This window comes from Hemitrygon akajei, chromosome 21 (genome assembly GCF_048418815.1).
Source record: "Hemitrygon akajei chromosome 21, sHemAka1.3, whole genome shotgun sequence".
NCBI classification, from domain to species: domain Eukaryota; kingdom Metazoa; phylum Chordata; class Chondrichthyes; order Myliobatiformes; family Dasyatidae; genus Hemitrygon; species Hemitrygon akajei.
Genome location: NC_133144.1, coordinates 32684011 through 32703088, shown reverse-complemented (window position 1 = coordinate 32703088; position 19078 = coordinate 32684011). Strand labels below are relative to the sequence as shown.

The following is a 19078-nucleotide window of genomic DNA, read 5'->3' as shown; positions in this document are numbered from 1 at the left end:
ACTTGGAGCAGAAGAGGAAAACATCACACGTTGCGATGTGAGGTAATCATCTGCAAATTTAACTCTGTCTCTCTCTCTCTTTGGATGTTGCCCAGCTTACTGAATATTTCTAGCAGTACCTGATACAGGCTTTTGCTTACCTTTTACAGAATAACTGTTTTGCAGCTCACAGATGACGACGTGTTTAAGGCTGGGTGATTTGACTGGAAGAGTAAGCCATTTCAGTAATTTGTCTGTTCTCTCTCTGCCTTCCTTCAACGCAGCCATCAATGCCAAACATCGGAGGCTTGTCAATTGGAGGTGGGACACAGGGCACCATCAAACCAGTTGCCAACTTCAACGCGCAGAGCGACGCTGAAATTCTGAGGCAAGCCATGAAGGGAGCTGGTAAGTCCTGTCATGCGAGTAAACAGGAAAATCTGGGCACGAAAGGAGAAAACCTTCCCCTGCTCCTCCACTGGTGTCACTGTGACACAGTAGTTGTTACATTCATGTACAGAGTGGGAAAATCTGGTATATGCTGCCTTATACGTGGCTATCCTTGTGTGAATACAGAGTAAAAGTGTTCACGGTGCATAAACAGGACTTTCTGACTGAGTGGCTGCTGTTTAACCACGCAGGGCTCCATTCACTTTACTTACCCTTTTCCACCTATCTCTCACCTACCTGCCACCTCCCCTCTTTCCTTGCATGTGTTTCAAATCTTCACTCCATCTCTTGCTGCAAGTTCTCCATTCTCCTCACAGAACATCACATCACCACTCAGACCCTTCGGCCCATGATGCTGTGCCAATCTTTTAACCTATTCTAAGATCCACATAATCCTTCCAGCCAACATAACCTTCCATTTTTCTATCATCAATGTGCGTGGCTAGGAGTTTCTTAAATGCCCCTATTGTATCTGCTTTTACCACCACCCTGTCAGGGTATTCCACACACCTACACCTCCCTGTGCAAAGAACCTAGCTCTGACATCCTGTTGTCCCTTTCTCCATTCACCTCAAAGTTATGCCCTCTTATAATAGCCATTTTGAAAACCCTTCCCTACTTTCTGCAAGTTAAAACATTCCATGGCTCTGGAAAGGTTATCGACCTGAAAGATTAACTTTGTTTCTCTTTCCACACACGGTGTCCGGCATGCTGAATATTTCCAGCTTGTGCTGGAGACACAAGGGACTGCAGATGCTGGAATCTGGAGCCAAAAGCAACCTGCTGGAGGAGCTCAGCGGGTCAAGGGGATAGTTGATTAACATTTTCGCCATCCTCCGTCCTGTGTTGATATCAACTGTAGGTGCATGGGGAAGTCTGAGGACAGCAGCACGTCGGGCTTCACTTGGCAAGGGCAGAACATTTCAAAGTAAACTGCTGAGCTCGTCGACTTCATTAACTTTGCCTCCAACTTTTCACCCTGCCCTCAAATTTACCTGGTCCATTTCCGACACCTCCCTCCCCTTTCTTGATCTTTCTGTCTCCATCTCTGGAAACGGCCTATATACTGATATCTACTATAAGCCTACAGACTCTCACAGCTACCTGGACTATTCCTCTTCCCACCCTGTCTCTTGCAAAAAGGCTATCCCCTTCTCACAATTCCTCCGTCTCCGCCGCATCTGCTCTCAGGATGAGGCTTTTCTTTCCAGGACGAAGGAGATGTCTTCCTTTTTTAAACAAAGGGGCTTCCCTTCGTCCACCATCAACTCTGCTCTCAAACGCATCTCTCCCATTTCCCACACATCTGCCCTCACCCCATCCACCCGCCACCCCACTCGGGATAGGGTTCCCCTTGTCCTTACCTACCACCCCACCAGTCTCCAGGTCCAACATATAATTCTCCGTAACTTCCGCCACCTCCAATGGGATCCCACTACCAAACACATTTTTCCCTCCCCCCCCCCCCCTTTCTGCTTTTCACAGGGATCGCTCCATACGCAACTCCCTTGTCCACTCGTCCCCTCCATCCCTTCCCACCGATCTGCCTCCTGGCACTTATCCTTGTAAGCAGAACAAGTGCTACACCTGCCCTTACACTTCCTCCCTCACCACCATTCAGGGCCCCAGACAGTCCTTCCAGGTGAGGCGACACTTCACCTGTGAGTCAGCTGGTGTGGTATACTGCGTCCGGTGCTCCCGGTGTGGCCCTTTATATATTGGTGAGACCCGACGCAGACTGGGAGACCGTTTCGCTGAACGCCTACGCTCGGTCCGCCAGAAAAAGCAGGATCTCCCAGTGGCCACACATTTTAATTCCACATCCCATTCCCATTCTGATATGTCTATCCATGGCCTCCTCTATTATCAAAATGAATCCAAACTCAGGTTGGAGGAACAACACCTTATATACCGACTAGGTAGCCTCCAACCTGATGGCATGAACATTGACTTCTCTAACTTCTGTTAATGCCCCTCCTCCCCTTCTTACCTCATCCCTTACATATTTAGTTGTTTGCCTGTTCTCCATCTCCCTCTGGTGCCCCCCCCCCCCCTTCTTTCTCCTGGGGCCTCCCGTCCCATGATCCTTTCCCTTCTCTAGCTCTGTATCACTTTCGCCAATCACCTTTCCAGCTCTTAGCTTCATCCCACCCCCTCCGGTCTTCTCCTATCATTTCACATTTCCCCCTCCCCCCACTACTTTCAAATCTCTTACTATCTTTCCTTTCGGTTAGACCTGACAAAGGGTCTCAGCCCAAAACGTCGACAGCGCTTCTCCCTATAGATGCTGCCTAGCCTGCTGTGTTCTACCAGCATTTTGTGTGTGTTGTTGTCAAAGTAAACAACTTTGGTTGTGCCTTAAATGATAAGGTTAGAAAGACTCTTGACAGTATTCTTTAAGATTACAGAATTCATCACATATGCACGAGCACAGTGTGACAGCATTTGAAGGCACATAGCATCAGATGCACAACATTCTCAAGAAGAATATGCATTACTCATACAAAAAAAATCATAAATGAAATAATCCAATAGGAACAAAAATAGCAAAGCTTGGTATAATGTAAAGTGGTCAAAATTGTTATGATGTTCCCAACCTGAGGTAATGATAGGGGGTTGTACAGGCTGATTCAAGAACTGTATGTTTGAAGGGAGGTAGGTATTCCTGAACCTGGTGCTGAGTGTCTTCAGGCTGCTGTACCTCTGCAAGAAGATGGCTTGATTAAGATGGTGGGGATCTTAAATGATAGATGTTGCCTTCTTAAGCTGGTACACCCTGAGGAAACTATCAATAGTGTGGAGGGAAGTACAAATGATGTATTGGGCTGAGTCCTTTATGTAGCTCTTTCCATTCCTGCACATTTGACCAGGATGCTTCAGAGCAAAATACTTTCAACAGTACATCTGTAGAAGAATATTCGGTGACAAGCCGATCCTTCTTAAACTGCTAGGAAAGTAAAGATGCTGGTGTGCCTTCCTTGTGACTGCATCTATGTGCTAGGCCTGGGACAGATCATCCGACATGTTAGTGCCCAGGAATTTAAAGCTGCTGACCCTCTCCATCACTGATCCACCGATATGTTCACCCTGCTTCCCCCTTCCTGAAGTCACTGATCGATCCTCTATGTTGCAGTAATCTCAGATTATTTCCTTAGTTGATGAGATGCCAGTAAAATGCAACAGAATTAAGAATATTACAGAAAGAGTTAGTAGCTAATTAGTTCTTAGGTGCTTACAATGTGCCCCAAATCATGAAGAGCCTTGTTAAAGAAAATGCTAGTTGGAATGTCAAAGGGTGTGGAAATTAAATGGAAGAGTGATATAAGATTGCGTTAGACCATAAGAAGCATGGGAAGTGATGTAAATTTGACAGCAGAGTATTAGAGAGTACATGAAGTGAGCAGATTGGATTGATCCAGGCCAATCATGAAAAAAGTACTGGCATGAGATTGATAGACCAAATGGCTGTTCTGTATTGGTTGTGATGCCAATGCTGTTATATGCTTTTGCAACATGGTTAATTTATTCTCATCAAACAAAGGTGTAAAAAAGCATAACAACTCTGTTTTGCAGGGACCAATGAACAGGCAATTATCGATGTGGTTGCCAATCGCTCCAATGACCAAAGACAGAAGATTAAGTTAGCATTCAAGACCTTGTATGGCAAAGTGAGTTTTCAGTTACTAGTTTTCTACTACATGTGCAATGATCCTCACTGAATCACAGACACTGACAGTAACAGGGATAACATACCTAAGCCACCAACTTTCCATGGGGCACGGCCCAGACACTCTGACACTCACTGAGAGTCCGTTCTTTGCGTACGGACTATCAGAGGGAACAGTCACATGGACAGTAACTCACTGGTGTGCAGTCCCAAGGAACCTGACCCTCGCTGGGGTATGGTATCACAGGTGCTAATTTACAGAAGTTCAGTACACTCCCATTTCCTTCCCTCCCATGTTCTCATGCTCTCTCCCCCACCTCTCTCTCCCACCTCTCCCCCCTCCCCTCTCCTCCCCCACCCCCCTCCCCTCTCCTCCCCCTCCTCCCCAACTCTCTCCCCCTCCCCTCTCCTCCCCTTCCTCATCCTTCCCCACCCTTCCCTCTATCCCCCTCGACCCCCCTCATCCTCTCATCCCCCCTTTCCCTTCCTGGATTTTTTTGGCGTTTTAACATTTACAACACCTCAGCCTACAAAACACTCCTTCGGAGTTATGTGTCAGTCTGGAGTTCCTGTTAGAGTGAAAGCCAAGGCTGGCAGGATTAGAGAACCCTGGTGATAAAGGATATTGAGACTCTGGTTAGGAAAAAGAAAACAACTATATGACAGATGTTAGTTGCTCGGACCGACTGAATCCCTTGGGGGGTCTAAGCAATATAGAAGTTCATTTAAGAGACAAGTCAGGAGGGGAAAAAGAGGACATGAGAAAGCTTTGGCAAGTAAGGTAACAGAATCTTAATAAATTCTACAAGAATATTAACAGCCAAAGGATTACTTGAGAGAAAATAGGATGCCTTAAAGAGCACTGTGGTCATCTATGCGTGCAGCCAGAAGGGATAGGTGAGATCTTAAAGGAATATTTCTCATCTGCGTGTACTGTGGAGAAGATCATACAAGCTAAGGAATTAAGGGATGTCTTGAAACATAAACACATTGCAATAGAGGAGGAGTTGGCAATCTTCAAAGTGTATTAAGGTGGATGAATCTCTGGGACCTGACCAACGTATCCAAAGACTTGTTGGGAAACTGCAGAAGCCAATGGGTGAGGTACTAGACGACTGGAGATAGTCTAATGTTGTGCTTCAAGAAAGACTGGATGGACATGTCAGGGAGCTACAGTGAGCCTCACATCAGTGGTAGGAAGGTCATTGGAGGGGATTCTGAGAGACAGGATCCACTATCATTTGGAAAGACAAGGACTGGTAGGGATGGGCCCCATGGCTTTGTGTGCATGAAGTCGTGTCTCACGAACTTGAATGAATTTTTTGAAGAGTTGACCGACAGGGTCATCAAGGGTAGGGCAGTAATTGTGATCTACATGGACATGAGAAAGTGTTGTTGAACAAAAGGAAATGGTGGTACAGGTATCATGGTTCTCTAAAAGTGGTGAAGAAGATATTTGGCACATTTGTCTTCAGCGGTTAGAGCACCAAGTAGAAAAGTGAAGATGTCACATTACTTTGGTGAAACTGGCTACCAGGGTTTAGGAAGGATGTCATTGAGCTGGAAAGGATGCACAAAAGATTCAGAATTATGTTATCGGAACTGGAGGACGTGAGCTGTTAGGAGGGGCTAGATAGGTGAGGACTTTCCTCCCTGGAGCATAGGAAGCTGAAGGGTGACCTTATAGAGGGACTTAAAATCATGAGGGGCATAGGTAAGGTGAATGCTCACGGATTTTTTTTAACCAGGGTAGGGTAATCTAAAACTAGAGGATGTAGGTTTAAGGGGCGAGAAGAAAGATTAAAAGGGATCTGAGGGGCAATTTTTTCACATGGAGGGTGATGGGTACGTGGAACGAGCTGCAAGAGGAGATGTAGAGGTGGGTATAATGATATTTTAAAGACATTCAGATATTTATGTGCATAGGAAAGATTTAAAGGAATGTGGGCCAAATGTAAGCAAATGGGACCAGCTCAGGTACACAGCTTGGTTGACATGTTTCCATTCTGTCTAACTCATTGACTCCAGAGTAAGTATTGCAACCTTCTGGCTGCAGATGGTACTAACCCGGCATCACAAAGACATCTGAAATGGGAGATTCCTTAGCCATTATAAATTGCCCCTAGTGTACAGCAGTGGTAGAATCCAGGGAGGTTGATTGGACTTTAGGGAGAATAAATGGGCTTGGTGTATGTAGATAGATGCTTGAGAATTGACATGGACCTAATGTGTTGAGTGTCCTAATTCTATTCTAACTGATTTACTTTTTCAAGGATTTGATCAAAGACCTGAAATCAGAACTTAGTGGAAACATGGAGGAAATCATTATCGCCCTGTTCATGCCTACCACCTACTATGATGCTTGGAGTCTCAGGAAGGCAATGGAGGTACTGTTGGTTAATCTGCCATTAGTAATGACTAATAAAACTGGGGAAAGACACTGAATGCCAAAATTCAGGTTATTTCATTCTGCTGTTCTCTCTGTTTGGTACCTGCATGTCGTTGGAAAGACTAGCATGTATTACCCCTCCCTATTGTACTTTGAAGGGTTAGTGTCGAGTAACCTTCTTCAGCCTCTGCAGTTCCTCTGGTGAAGATCCTTCCACAGTGCTGTTGGAGGAAGGGTTCTAGGAATTGGACCGAGCAATGATGACAGATCAGTGATTGCTTCCCAGTGAGGATGGTGTGTGATGTGGAGAGGGTGCTGCAGGTGGTCCCCATGTCACTGCTCCCCGTAACAGAGGTTTCAGGTTTAGGAGGTGCTGCTGGAGTAGCCTGGGTGACTGACTACAGAGCATTTTATAGATGCGCAGGTGTAACCCCTGCTTTGCTGGTGGTGATCGGAATGAATACTTCAGCTAGTGAAAGGGATGTTATTCAAAGTTGCCTTGGATGGTATTGGGCTTCTTGAGAATCATTGTCTATATAGAACTCCTGACTGTGCGATGTAAATAGTGCAGAAACTCTGGGAGTTAGAAGAGGAGTCACTTGCCATAGGAAACCCAGTCTCTGAATTGTTCTTACAGCCAGAGTATTTATGGCATTACTCTCACCAGCACCCTGGGAGTCACCAGAGCAGAAACTCTGATGACCTCCAGGGTCCTGGTGGGAATAATGCTATTGAATATTCTTGGTCATTCCTCTTGGAAGTAGATGCAGCATTTTGGTGAGAAAAAGCAAGTATTGTCATGGTGATGTAGCCTTACTTGATGCCAGACTATTGGGAACACATGGGTCATGGTTCACATGGCATTGTGGGGAGGGGGGAGGGAAACAAATTTTTGTGGGCAGCAAAATTTGACATGGATGTTCTGAAGTCCCTGTTGATTGGTGGTGGTGATGAAAGATCTGTGTGGATAAAGAAGACCACACCATGTCCAAGTTGCTCCCAGGTGGCAGAAACTGGTGAGCAACCTTTGACTGCAAGAGGAGGCATTTGAGGAAGACTAAGCAATGGCTGCGGACAGCCAGGAGACGCCTCCATTGCAGTCAGGTTTCTCTCTTCTGTAGAGCGTGAGCTGCCCGTTGTGTACCCATGGGCCCCTCAGCCCAGTATATCCCTGACGAAGGGTCTCAGCCCAAAACGTCAACAGTGCTTTTCCCTATAGATGCTGCCTGGCCTGCTGTGTTCCACCAGCATTTTGTGTGTGTTGCTTGAATTTCCAGCATCTGCAGATTTCCTCATGTTTGCCAGTATATTCCTGTAGGGCCATCCCATCAATGGGTGTCATGGACCCAGATATGCCTGATGAAGGAATGAATTTGTGTCTGGGTTGCTCTCTGGGACTTTGACGAAGAAATCTTTCAGTTCTCTGGCCTCACAATTATTCAGTTGCCATTGGTAGGGCTGGACAGGGAATGTGTTAATGAATTGGGTCAAGGAGCACTCTGGCCCCTGCTCTGGGCCTTCATCCTGCTCCCAGCCCATCAGGAGGGCTGCTCCCACACAGATTCAATAGTTGTGTTTCAGAAGAGTCATGGAGGAGGGGGCCCGGTTCCACACTCCTGCTCGGTAAACCAAGATGGGGCAGCACCTGTCCATTTAATGGACTTGACCGTTGCCTGCTGCCCTGTAAAGTTGCTCCATTCAGGATACGAGGAAAAAGAAATGGAAAATTCTTGTTTCTCACCACTTCCACATCCCTTGGCAGAAGTGTACTGGCTCTGAGCTACTTCTGAAGTGCAGTCACTGTAAGAAATTCAACATCCGGCTTATAGTTGCGATAATGTGATAACAGCAGGAAATCTGGTAAGTATTGGCTGAGGGACAGGCAAAAACTGACTCACCATCACAGGACCGATTACATCAACTGAAGGAGCAGCTGGGGCCTCAGTTTAACTTTGCATCTGGAAGAATTGGAATTGGTTTATTCTTGTCACATATACTGAGATTCAGTGAAAAGCTTGTTTTGCACAATGTCCACACTGATCAAATTATTACACGGTGCATTGAGGTAGATGAGGCCAAGTAATAAAAAGTAGAACAAAGTGTAACAGCTACAGAGCAAGTGCAGTGCAGGGAAACAATGAGGATCATATTGTGAAGTTCTGGGTGGGGGCATGGTTTACAGCCCACCCCTGTATTTCTAATGACCAGTACTGTTTATTGTTCTTGTGTTAAAATGCTTTTATGGGATTATGGTGGGAAGTTCCAGTTTGTTTATTATTCCATTTTAGCTTGGGTTATACAGTTATTTGCTTGTGTATTTGTGGGTCACCCTAACTGTAACTGGGGTGTGTGATGGTCACCTCCCCGTCAGTGTGAGACTGGTTGGGTTCAATCTCTGGGTCATGGTACCTGGTCTGTGTGTGTCTATCACAATAAAACTGTTGTTGAGTTAAAGGTCTTCCTTGTCTGTCATTATGGACCAAATTCTCGCCACAGTGTCGAGATATATTATGAGGTCAAGAGTCCCATCTTATACTCGGGAACCATCCTATAACAATGAGATAGAAGCTGCCCTTGAGCCTAGTGGTACATGTTTTTGGGCTTTTGTATCTTCTGCCCTATGGGAGAGGGGAGGAGAGAGAATATTCCTAGTGGGTGGGTTCTTTGATTATGCTGGCTGCTTTACTGAGGCCGTGAGAAGCACTTCCAACAGCACAGCACTTGCTTGGTGTTGGAGTCACTGACTAGTTTGGATTTCTGTGCACTAAAATCAGATCAGGACTTGGACTGGGACCCCTCAAACTTGAGAAAGGGCACTCCCGCTGAGCCCCCAGCTGCCGCACGTCAGGGTGATGTTAGCTGACCTGAGTAAAGTTCTGTCTTATCTGAGATGCAGCACATAGTCAAATGGCCTGTAAGCAGTTCTGGGGTTACAAGAGGGTGCAGGAGCTGTGTGGAAGGCCTGCATCATTTCCCCATTCCTTCAGATGAAAGGATCTTCGATGCAGGAATGATCGGATTTTACTCAAGCTTTAAGAACAGCTTGGGCCACTGCTGCGCACTGACCAACACGTCTTCCTTCCCGCATTGCCTGAGCTGGCCTCTCGGGCAGGTAACAGAAGGTGATTTTGTTTCCTTTCCCACACTTCTGTCTCAACGTTGAAACAGTCTCTGGGCCTGTGACTGCAGTCAGGCCCGAGATTCACATCTGGTGAGCCTGCTGCGACATCCAGGCTTCGTCACTGCATGATATGCAAAATATAACGCACATTGTGAAGGAAATCTTACTGTGGAAACACCGGCACTCCCCAGTCCCAGAGTAAACTCTGCCTCCTGCCACAGCTGCACTGGGTGGTGCCTTTGAAATGTTAATACGTGGAAAATGAGTGTTGTTTTTAAATTTGTTTTCAGTGTACAGGACACACCCATGGAGTGTTGGAATAATGTAGTGAGGAATTTACTCTGCCTGCCCTGCGGGTGCTTGGTGGGTCAGAGTTTAACTCTTTCTAACCCGTGTTGTGTGTGTGACCGGCTAATGTTTAACGGCACAGGAGTATAACTTGCAGGTTATTGTTCTGGTGTACAACCTGGCTGTCAGAAAAGATAGGATGCACTTTAAAATTATCAGTCAAAAAATTAGCAGGAGTAACTGCTGTCCAGCCTGCCTGGAGCAGCAGCTCTTGAAACTTCCCATGAAGATTGAGAGGATAGAGGTGTCCGAGGAGTTGGAGAGGGAATGTACATCATTGTAACAAAGGAGGAAGGATTTCAGTTACGTGGAAAAACGAGAGATACGGCAGAGATAGTCAAGGGTGGTGCAATGGTCCTCTGAATACTTCCAGGTTAGAAGCAGGGAGATACTTGTTCAGCAGGACAAGAAAGGTTACTGGGGTTAAGGCTACTGTCAGATCAGCTAATAATACTTTATTGATTTCAAGTGGGAAATTCTTTTGTTACAGCAGTAACATTTAAAAACATACTTAGCAGTGTGCTTAAGTAATATTAAATACAGCATAATAATAGTGTAAAACTAGTAATGATATAAAAATAGTATACCAGTGTGCAATAATAATGTACAAAATAATACAGCAGAGACTATTGTACCATGATGTGTGTCCTGTCACACAGAGATAAACTGTTGTATATGATTTTCTGTAAAGACCATTCAATTTTGATTCTATTAAGTGGCAGATCAGGCTTGAGGGCTGAGTGGCGGCCTCCTGCTCCTAATTCATGTTTAATCAGGCTCTGTGACTGCACGACGATCCTGTTGGGGCTGCAACTCTGCTGTACAATGACACCACCCTCAGAGAGCAGAGCTAGTAGTGTGGGGCGGGGAATCTGCTCAGAGAGTAGTAATGGCATTATGGCGTGCTGCAACTCAGGTGGCAGCAGTGACCTGTAGAATGGTGAGCCACACTAGAAACTTGCCCCTTTTCCCAGGCAGAGTAATTGCGAGCCTTGTTTGAAGGGTGAGGTACAGTCCTCCCAACCTTGCACATTTGATAACACTACTGCCTCCAGACATATGTTGGGTTCAGACCCTGCTCTAGATCTTGAGCCAGACTGATGTGAGTGTGTAGTACTGAGAGACCGGGGGCTGATGTGAGTGTGTAGTACTGAGAGACTGGGGGCCGATGTGAGTGTGTAGTACTGAGAGACTGGGGGCCGATGTGAGTGTGTAGTACTGAGAGACTGGGGGCTGATGTGAGTGTGTAGTACTGAGAGACTGGGCTGATGTGAGTGTGTAGTACTGAGAGACTAGGGGCTGATGTGAGTGTGTAGTACTGAGAGACTGGGCTGATGTGAGTGTGTAGTACTGAGAGACTGGGGGCTGATGTGAGTGTGTAGTACTGAGAGACTGGGGGCTGATGTGAGTGTGTAGTACTGAGAGACTGGGGGCTGATGTGAGTGTGTAGTACTGAGAGACTGGGGGCTGATATGAGTGTGTAGTACTGAGTGACTGGGGACTGATGTGAGTGTGTAGTACTGAGAGACTGGGCTGATGTGAGTGTGTAGTACTGAGAGACTGGGCTGATGTGACTGTGTAGTACTGAGAGACTGGGGGCTGATATGAGTGTGTAGTACTGAGAGACTGGGGGCTGATGTGAGTGTGTAGTACTGAGAGACTGGGCTGATGTGAGTGTGTAGTACTGAGAGACTGGGCTGATGTGACTGTGTAGTACTGAGAGACTGGGGGCTGATGTGAGTGTGTAGTACTGAGAGACTTGGGGCTGATGTGAGTGTGTAGTACTGAGAGACTGGGCTGATATGAGTGTGTAGTACTGAGAGACTGGGCTGATGTGAGTGTGTAGTACTGAGAGACTGGGCTGATGTGAGTGTGTAGTACTGAGAGACTGGGGGCCGATGTGAGTGTGTAGTACTGAGAGACTGGGGGCCGATGTGAGTGTGTAGTACTGAGAGACTGGGGGCTGATGTGAGTGTGTAGTACTGAGAGACTGGGGGCTGATGTGAGTGTGTAGTACTGAGAGACTGGGGGCTGATGTGAGTGTGTAGTACTGAGAGACTGGGCTGATGTGAGTGTGTAGTACTGAGAGACTGGGCTGATGTCAGTGTGTAGTACTGAGAGACTGGGGGCTGATGTGAGTGTGTAGTACTGAGAGACTGGGGGCTGATGTCAGTGTGTAGTACTGAGAGACTGGGCTGATGTCAGTGTGTAGTACTGAAAGACTGGGCTGATGTGACTGTGTAGTACTGAGAGACTGGGGGCTGATGTGAGTGTGTAGTACTGAGAGACTGGGCTGATGTGAGTGTGTAGTACTGAGAGACTGGGGGCTGATGTGAGTGTGTAGTACTGAGAGACTGGGGGCTGATGTGAGTGTGTAGTACTGAGAGACTGGGGGCCGATGTGAGTGTGTAGTACTGAGAGACTGGGCTGATGTGAGTGTGTAGTATTGAGAGACTGGGGGCTGATGTGAGTGTGTAGTACTGAGAGACTGGGCTGATGTGAGTGTGTAGTACTGAGAGACTGGGGGCTGATGTGAGTGTGTAGTACTGAGAGACTGGGGGCTGATGTGAGTGTGTAGTACTGAGAGACTGGGGGCTGATGTGAGTGTGTAGTACTGAGAGACTGGGGGCTGATGTGAGTGTGTAGTACTGAGAGACTGGGCTGATGTGAGTGTGTAGTACTGAGAGACTGGGGGCTGATGTGAGTGTGTAGTACTGAGAGACTGGGGGCTGATGTGAGTGTGTAGTACTGAGAGACTGGGGGCTGATGTGAGTGTGTAGTACTGAGAGACTGGGGGCTGATGTGAGTGTGTAGTACTGAGAGACTGGGCTGATGTGAGTGTGTAGTACTGAGAGACTGGGGGCTGATGTCAGTGTGTAGTACTGAGAGACTGGGCTGATGTCAGTGTGTAGTACTGAGAGACTGGGGGCTGATGTGAGTGTGTAGTACTGAGAGACTGGGGGCTGATGTGAGTGTGTAGTACTGAGAGACTGGGGGCTGATATGAGTGTGTAGTACTGAGAGACTGGGGGCTGATATGAGTGTGTAGTACTGAGAGACTGGGGGCTGATGTGAGTGTGTAGTACTGAGAGACTGGGGGCTGATGTGAGTGTGTAGTACTGAGAGACTGGGGGCTGATGTGAGTGTGTAGTACTGAGAGACTGGGGGCTGATGTGAGTGTGTAGTACTGAGAGACTGGGGGCTGATGTGAGTGTGTAGTACTGAGAGACTGGGGGCTGATATGAGTGTGTAGTACTGAGAGACTGGGGGCTGATGTGAGTGTGTAGTACTGAGAGACTGGGGGCTGATATGAGTGTGTAGTACTGAGAGACTGGGGGCTGATGTGAGTGTGTAGTACTGAGAGACTGGGGGCTGATATGAGTGTGTAGTACTGAGAGACTGGGGGCTGATGTGAGTGTGTAGTACTGAGAGACTGGGGGCTGATGTGAGTGTGTAGTACTGAGAGACTGGGGGCTGATGCGAGTGTGTAGTACTGAGAGACTGGGGGCTGATACGAGTGTGTAGTACTGAGAGACTGGGGGCTGATGTGAGTGTGTAGTACTGAGAGACTGGGGGCTGATGTGAGTGTGTAGTACTGAGAGACTGGGGGCTGATGTGAGTGTGTAGTACTGAGAGACTGGGCTGATGTGAGTGTGTAGTACTGAGAGACTGGGGGCTGATGTGAGTGTGTAGTACTGAGAGACTGGGGGCTGATGTGAGTGTGTAGTACTGAGAGACTGGGGGCCGATGTGAGTGTGTAGTACTGAGAGACTGGGGGCTGATGTGAGTGTGTAGTACTGAGAGACTGGGGGCTGATGTGAGTGTGTAGTACTGAGAGACTGGGGGCTGATGTGAGTGTGTAGTACTGAGAGACTGGGCTGATGTGAGTGTGTAGTACTGAGAGACTGGGGGCTGATGTCAGTGTGTAGTACTGAGAGACTGGGCTGATGTGTGTGTGTAGTACTGAGAGACTGGGGGCTGATGTGAGTGTGTAGTACTGAGAGACTGGGGGCTGATGTGAGTGTGTAGTACTGAGAGACTGGGCTGATGTGAGTGTGTAGTACTGAGAGACTGGGCCGATGTGAGTGTGTAGTACTGAGAGACTGGGGGCCGATGCGAGTGTGTAGTACTGAGAGACTGGGGGCTGATGTGAGTGTGTAGTACTGAGAGACTGGGGGCTGATGTGAGTGTGTAGTACTGAGGGACTGGGCTGATGTGAGTGTGTAGTACTGAGGGACTGGGCTGATGTGAGTGTGTAGTACTGAGGGACTGGGCTGATATGAGTGTGTAGTACTGAGAGACTGGGGGCTGATGTCAGTGTGTAGTACTGAGGGACTGGGCTGATGTGAGTGTGTAGTACTGAGGGACTGGGCTGATGTGAGTGTGTAGTACTGAGGGACTGGGCTGATATGAGTGTGTAGTACTGAGAGACTGGGGGCTGATGTCAGTGTGTAGTACTGAGAGACTGCTGTCCAATGTGCGTGTACGGTACTGAGAGACTGGGTTGTCATTGGCTGCACTGTTGTTTGGAGAGTTTAAGCTAACTATCATTGATGTAAAAGATCTCATGGTAGGGGAGCAGTGAAGTGCACGGTCGCTCTCTGGTGAACTGGTGTCTCTCCACCAACATCAAGGACAATTTATCACGGGTTTGCTAGTGAGAACTCCTATCAGCTGATGGATTTGCCAACGTTTATGTTGCAAGAATAATTAAAGTATAATGCCTCCCGCGACTGCAAAAGGATTATAGAAATGTAAGATATCTCTCCTGACTGAAGAAAGTTAATCACTCCCAATATTCTGATAATAATTCCTGCTGCTTCTTTCCAAATTGTACTGGAAAGGATGCAGAGGAGATTTACTGAGACTTTGCCAGGACTGGAAAATTATAGCAATGGGGAAAGATTGGGTAATCTGATAACTGCAGTCATTATGTTTTCCCCAGAGCCTCAATAGGCCAGAGTTACTGAAGGTTATTGTAAAATTGCTCGAGACGATCTCAGCTAATGGTTTGGTAATGCCTGCTGATATCAGAACCCAGTGAGTCCACATCAGCAACTATTTATTGTTCTTTATTGTGTTTGGAGCCCTCCTGTCTGTAGTCCCCCTTTGGTTTCAAGTCCTGCACTGGAACTTGAGGCAGGCTGAGGAGATGGGATAGTACTGAGTGATGGAGGAATGGCTGGCTGTAGTGTCCTTGGATCTTTCACAAAATACCGCATGGGATAATGTAACCTCAGTAGTGGTCATCAGGCAGAGGTTATGGGAATTTCTGTGGATAAACTGTGAGTCATTTCATCCCGCAGACACCATCTCAGGCAGTGCTGTGTTCCTTTAGTTTCCTTCAGTCACGTATTCCTTCAGTGTTAAGGAATTGCTTCCTCCAAGGCAAGATTGGAGAGCACGAGAGAGCACCCATCAGCTCCAGATGAGAGCACTTTGATAGGGATAACTATCTCCACATCTCCACATAACCCTGTATTGCCAGTCCCTTTGGGCATTCTTCAAGAGGGTGAACCTCTGTCACACAGCAGGGTGAGTGTTAAAAATCTGTGCGGACCACCTGGCTTTAAAAAGACATTTGTTATACCGCTGCCCAAGAAGAGCGTGGTGACCTGCCTCATCGACTACTTTTCCTCCTGTGACGAGGTGTTTTGAGCAGTTAGTCACAGCATGAATCAAAGGCAGATGCAAAGTATTGAGGAGCAACTACTGATACTTCTCATATTAAAATAATATCCATTCTTTCTTCGAGAAATGAAGTAGGGATAACCCTGGGAATTATCAACCAGTGCATCTTACATCAGAGAAGGGCAAACTATTGCACAGAATTCTTAGAGACAGGATTTATGAGCATTTGGAGAAGCACAGTCTGATTACTAATAGTCAGCATGGCTTTGTGAGGGTCAGTTCATGTTCTCACTAGCCTGATCGAATTCTTTGAGGAAGTGACAAATTTAATTAATGAAGGTGGAGCAGTGAATGTAAGGTTTTAGTAAAGCATTCAACAAGGTTCCGTATAGCAAGCTCATTCAGAAAGTCAGAGGGCATGGGATCCAGGGAAACTTGGCTGCATGGATTCAGAATTGGCTTTCCCACAGAGGGAGGAGTGTGGTAGTAGAGGCAACGTTTTCTGCCTGGAGGTTAGTAACCAGTGGTGTTCCATGGGGATCTGTTTGGGACACTTGCTCTCTGCAAATTTTATAAATGACATGGATAAGAAAGTGGAAGGGTGGGTTCGTAAAGTTGCAGATGACTCAGAGGTTGGTGGCATTGTGGATGGTGTAGAAGGTTGTTGTAGGTGACAGCGGAACATTGATAGGAAGCAGAACTGGGCTGAGAAGTGACAGATGGAGTTCAATCTGGAAAAATATGAAGTTACGCACTTCGAAAGATCAAATTTAAAGGCAAAGTATATGGTTAATGGCAGGCTTCTTGGCGGCATGAAGAAACAGAGGCATCTTGGGGTCCAGGTTCATAGATTTCTCAAAGTTTCCACGCAAGTTGATAGAGTGATTAAGAAAGTGTATGATTTGTTGCCCTTCATTAGTTAGGGGATTGAATTCAAGAACTGTGAGGTGATGTTGTAGCTCTATAAAGGTCTGGTTAGACCACACTTTAGAGTATTGTGTTCAGTTCTGGTTGTTTCATTAAGGGAAGGGTGTGGAAGCTTTAGAGAGGATGCAGAGGAGACTTACCAGGATGCTCCTTGGGTTAAAGAGCCTGTCTGTTATGAGGATAGGCTGAGGGAACTAAGGCTTTTCCCTTTGGAACAAAGGAGAATAAGAGGTGACATGATAGAGGTGCATAAGATAGTAAGAGGCATAGAAAGAGTGGACAGCTAGAGACTTTTTCTTATGACAGAAATGGCTAATATTAGAGGACATAATTTTAAGCTAATTGGAGGAAAGTTTAGCAGGGATGTCAGAAGTAAGTCTTTTTACAGAAAATGATGGGTGTATAGAACATGCTGCCAGGGATGCTGGTAGTAGCAGACACACTGGGAACATTTAAGAGACTCATAAAGGGGCATATGGATGAAAGGAAAATGGAGGGCTATGTGGGGAGGAAGGGTTAGATTGATCTTGGAGTCGGTTAAAAGGTTGGCACAACATCGTGGGCCAAAGGGCCTGGACTGTTCTACATTCTGTGTTCATCTCCTGCCTGAGAGATGATCTGGATCCACTTCAGTCTACCTTCTGCAACCACCAGTCAACAACTGATTAACTCATTATTGAGCTTCAAAACCTGGGCCTCTGTACCTCCCTCTGCAACTGGATACTTGTCTTCCTCATCAGTAGACCTCAGTCAGGATTGGTAACAACACCTCCTCCTTGCTGAACATCTACACAGGTTCAGCTCAAGCTCCCACTTTCCTTTCTATACGTAAGTGACAATGCGGCTGAGCACAGCTCCAGTGCCATCTTCAAATCAGAGGTGGTGATGAGTCATCTCACTGGAGCAACTTAGGACCATTGGTTGAGTGGTGCCACAACAATAAACTCTCACTGAGTGCCACAAAACTGAGGGCTGATTATTGGCTTCAGGAAGGAGGAGGAGGGTCAACATGCACCAGTCTTCATTGGGGGATTGTTGGTGGAGAGAGTCAGGTGCTTTAAATTCTGGGTGTTAACATATCAGGTAGCCTCTCGGCCCCGTTCATGGATGCTATCACAAGAAGGTGTGTTCTTAGAAGATTAAGGATGTAACCAAACACACCAACAAACTTCTACAGATGTACTGTTGAAAGTATCTTAACTGGTTGCTTCATGGTCTGGTACAGGAATTCAGATGCACGGGATTGCAGAGAGTAGTCATAAGTAGAAACAGGCCCTTTGCCCCTTGTAATCCATGCCAAACTATTATTCTGCCTAGTCCCATCAACCTGCCTTGGACCGTAGTCCTCCATGCACCTCCCATCAATGTACTTATCAAAACTTTAAATGTTGAAATGGAGCCTGCATCCACCTCTTTCACTGGCAGCTCATTTCACACTCTCACCACCCTCTGAAGAAACTCCCCCCTCATGTTCTCTTTAAATATTTCACCTTTCAGTCCAATACATCATTGGCACATCGCTCCACACCATCAAAAGAATGTTAATAAGGCAACACGTATCATTAGTGATCCCCTCATTCTGGGCCAGGCCATCTTCTCACAACTGCCATCGAGCAGGAGGTACAGAAGCCTGACGTCCCACACCACCATGGTGGGACTTCACATCAACCAGTCAGTTCTTCAATCAACCTGCACAGCATTAATAACAACACACACAAAATGCTGGTGGAACACAGCAGGCCAGGCAGCATCTATAGGGAGAAGCGCTGTCGACGTTTCGGGCCGAGACCCTTCGCTGGGAGATCCATTAACATCCATCATTATTATTATCCATTAATAACAACCTCAGTCTAGCATCAGTATGATAATTTTGCATTATAGTGAATTTTGTTGTACAAGTTTGTATAACTTTTGTATAGTTTATGTTTCTCTTGTGAATATTATGTCCCTAATGACTGTAGTGATGTTGCACGTAAGCTTTTTATTGCACTAGTGCAAATGACAATCAATGCAATGTGTGATTTAACTTGGTCAAGGTCATGTGGAGTGCTACTCAAAGGCGAGCTCTTGACTCAGGGGTAGGAGAACTTGCAATAAATTAAGCCAGTACTTCACTATTGCCCTGGGCTCTGCAGCATTCATCCATGAGTCTTAAACAATACTTGTCCGGTCTCATCCACATCCTCATTTTCTCTGCCTTTCCCGCTATTCCACAGGGAGCTGGAACACAAGATCGGGTGCTCATTGAAATCCTCTGTACAAGGAACAATCAGGAGATCCGCGAGATTGTACGCTGTTATAAGGAAGAGCTAGGAAGAAATTTGGAGAAGGATTTGAAGAAAGACACCAGTGGCCATTTCAAGAGATTGCTTATCTCGATGTCACAGGTCAGTAACGAGAAAGTGGTGCTAATTGGGTTCAGTAGTTACACTCTGATTGGATTGTGGATGCAAGGACTGATTACTAAGGACCACACGGGAACAGGCCTGGCAATAGCCTCTTAGTGAAGTAATGTTATTTGCTGAATTAATCGGCCTGGTGATGTACTGTGCTACGCTCAGCCACTG

The 19078-nt window shown here is 46.6% G+C and overlaps 2 protein-coding genes across 3 annotated transcripts in view; both read left to right on the top strand.

The window, feature by feature from the left end:
* LOC140714474 (fatty acid-binding protein, intestinal-like) overlaps window positions 1–19078 on the top strand; it is a 559271-nt gene that overhangs the window by 173312 nt on the left and 366881 nt on the right. The window lies entirely within an intron of this gene.
* Window positions 1–19078, top strand: part of LOC140714196 (annexin A7-like) — a 77307-nt gene that overhangs the window by 41742 nt on the left and 16487 nt on the right. For both annotated transcript variants that reach the window (XM_073025108.1, XM_073025109.1), the window contains exons 6-9: window positions 264–387; window positions 4003–4097; window positions 6370–6483; window positions 18728–18898. In XM_073025108.1, coding sequence (XP_072881209.1) covers window positions 264–387; window positions 4003–4097; window positions 6370–6483; window positions 18728–18898 — 504 coding nt within the window. The remainder of the gene's footprint in view (window positions 1–263; window positions 388–4002; window positions 4098–6369; window positions 6484–18727; window positions 18899–19078) is intronic.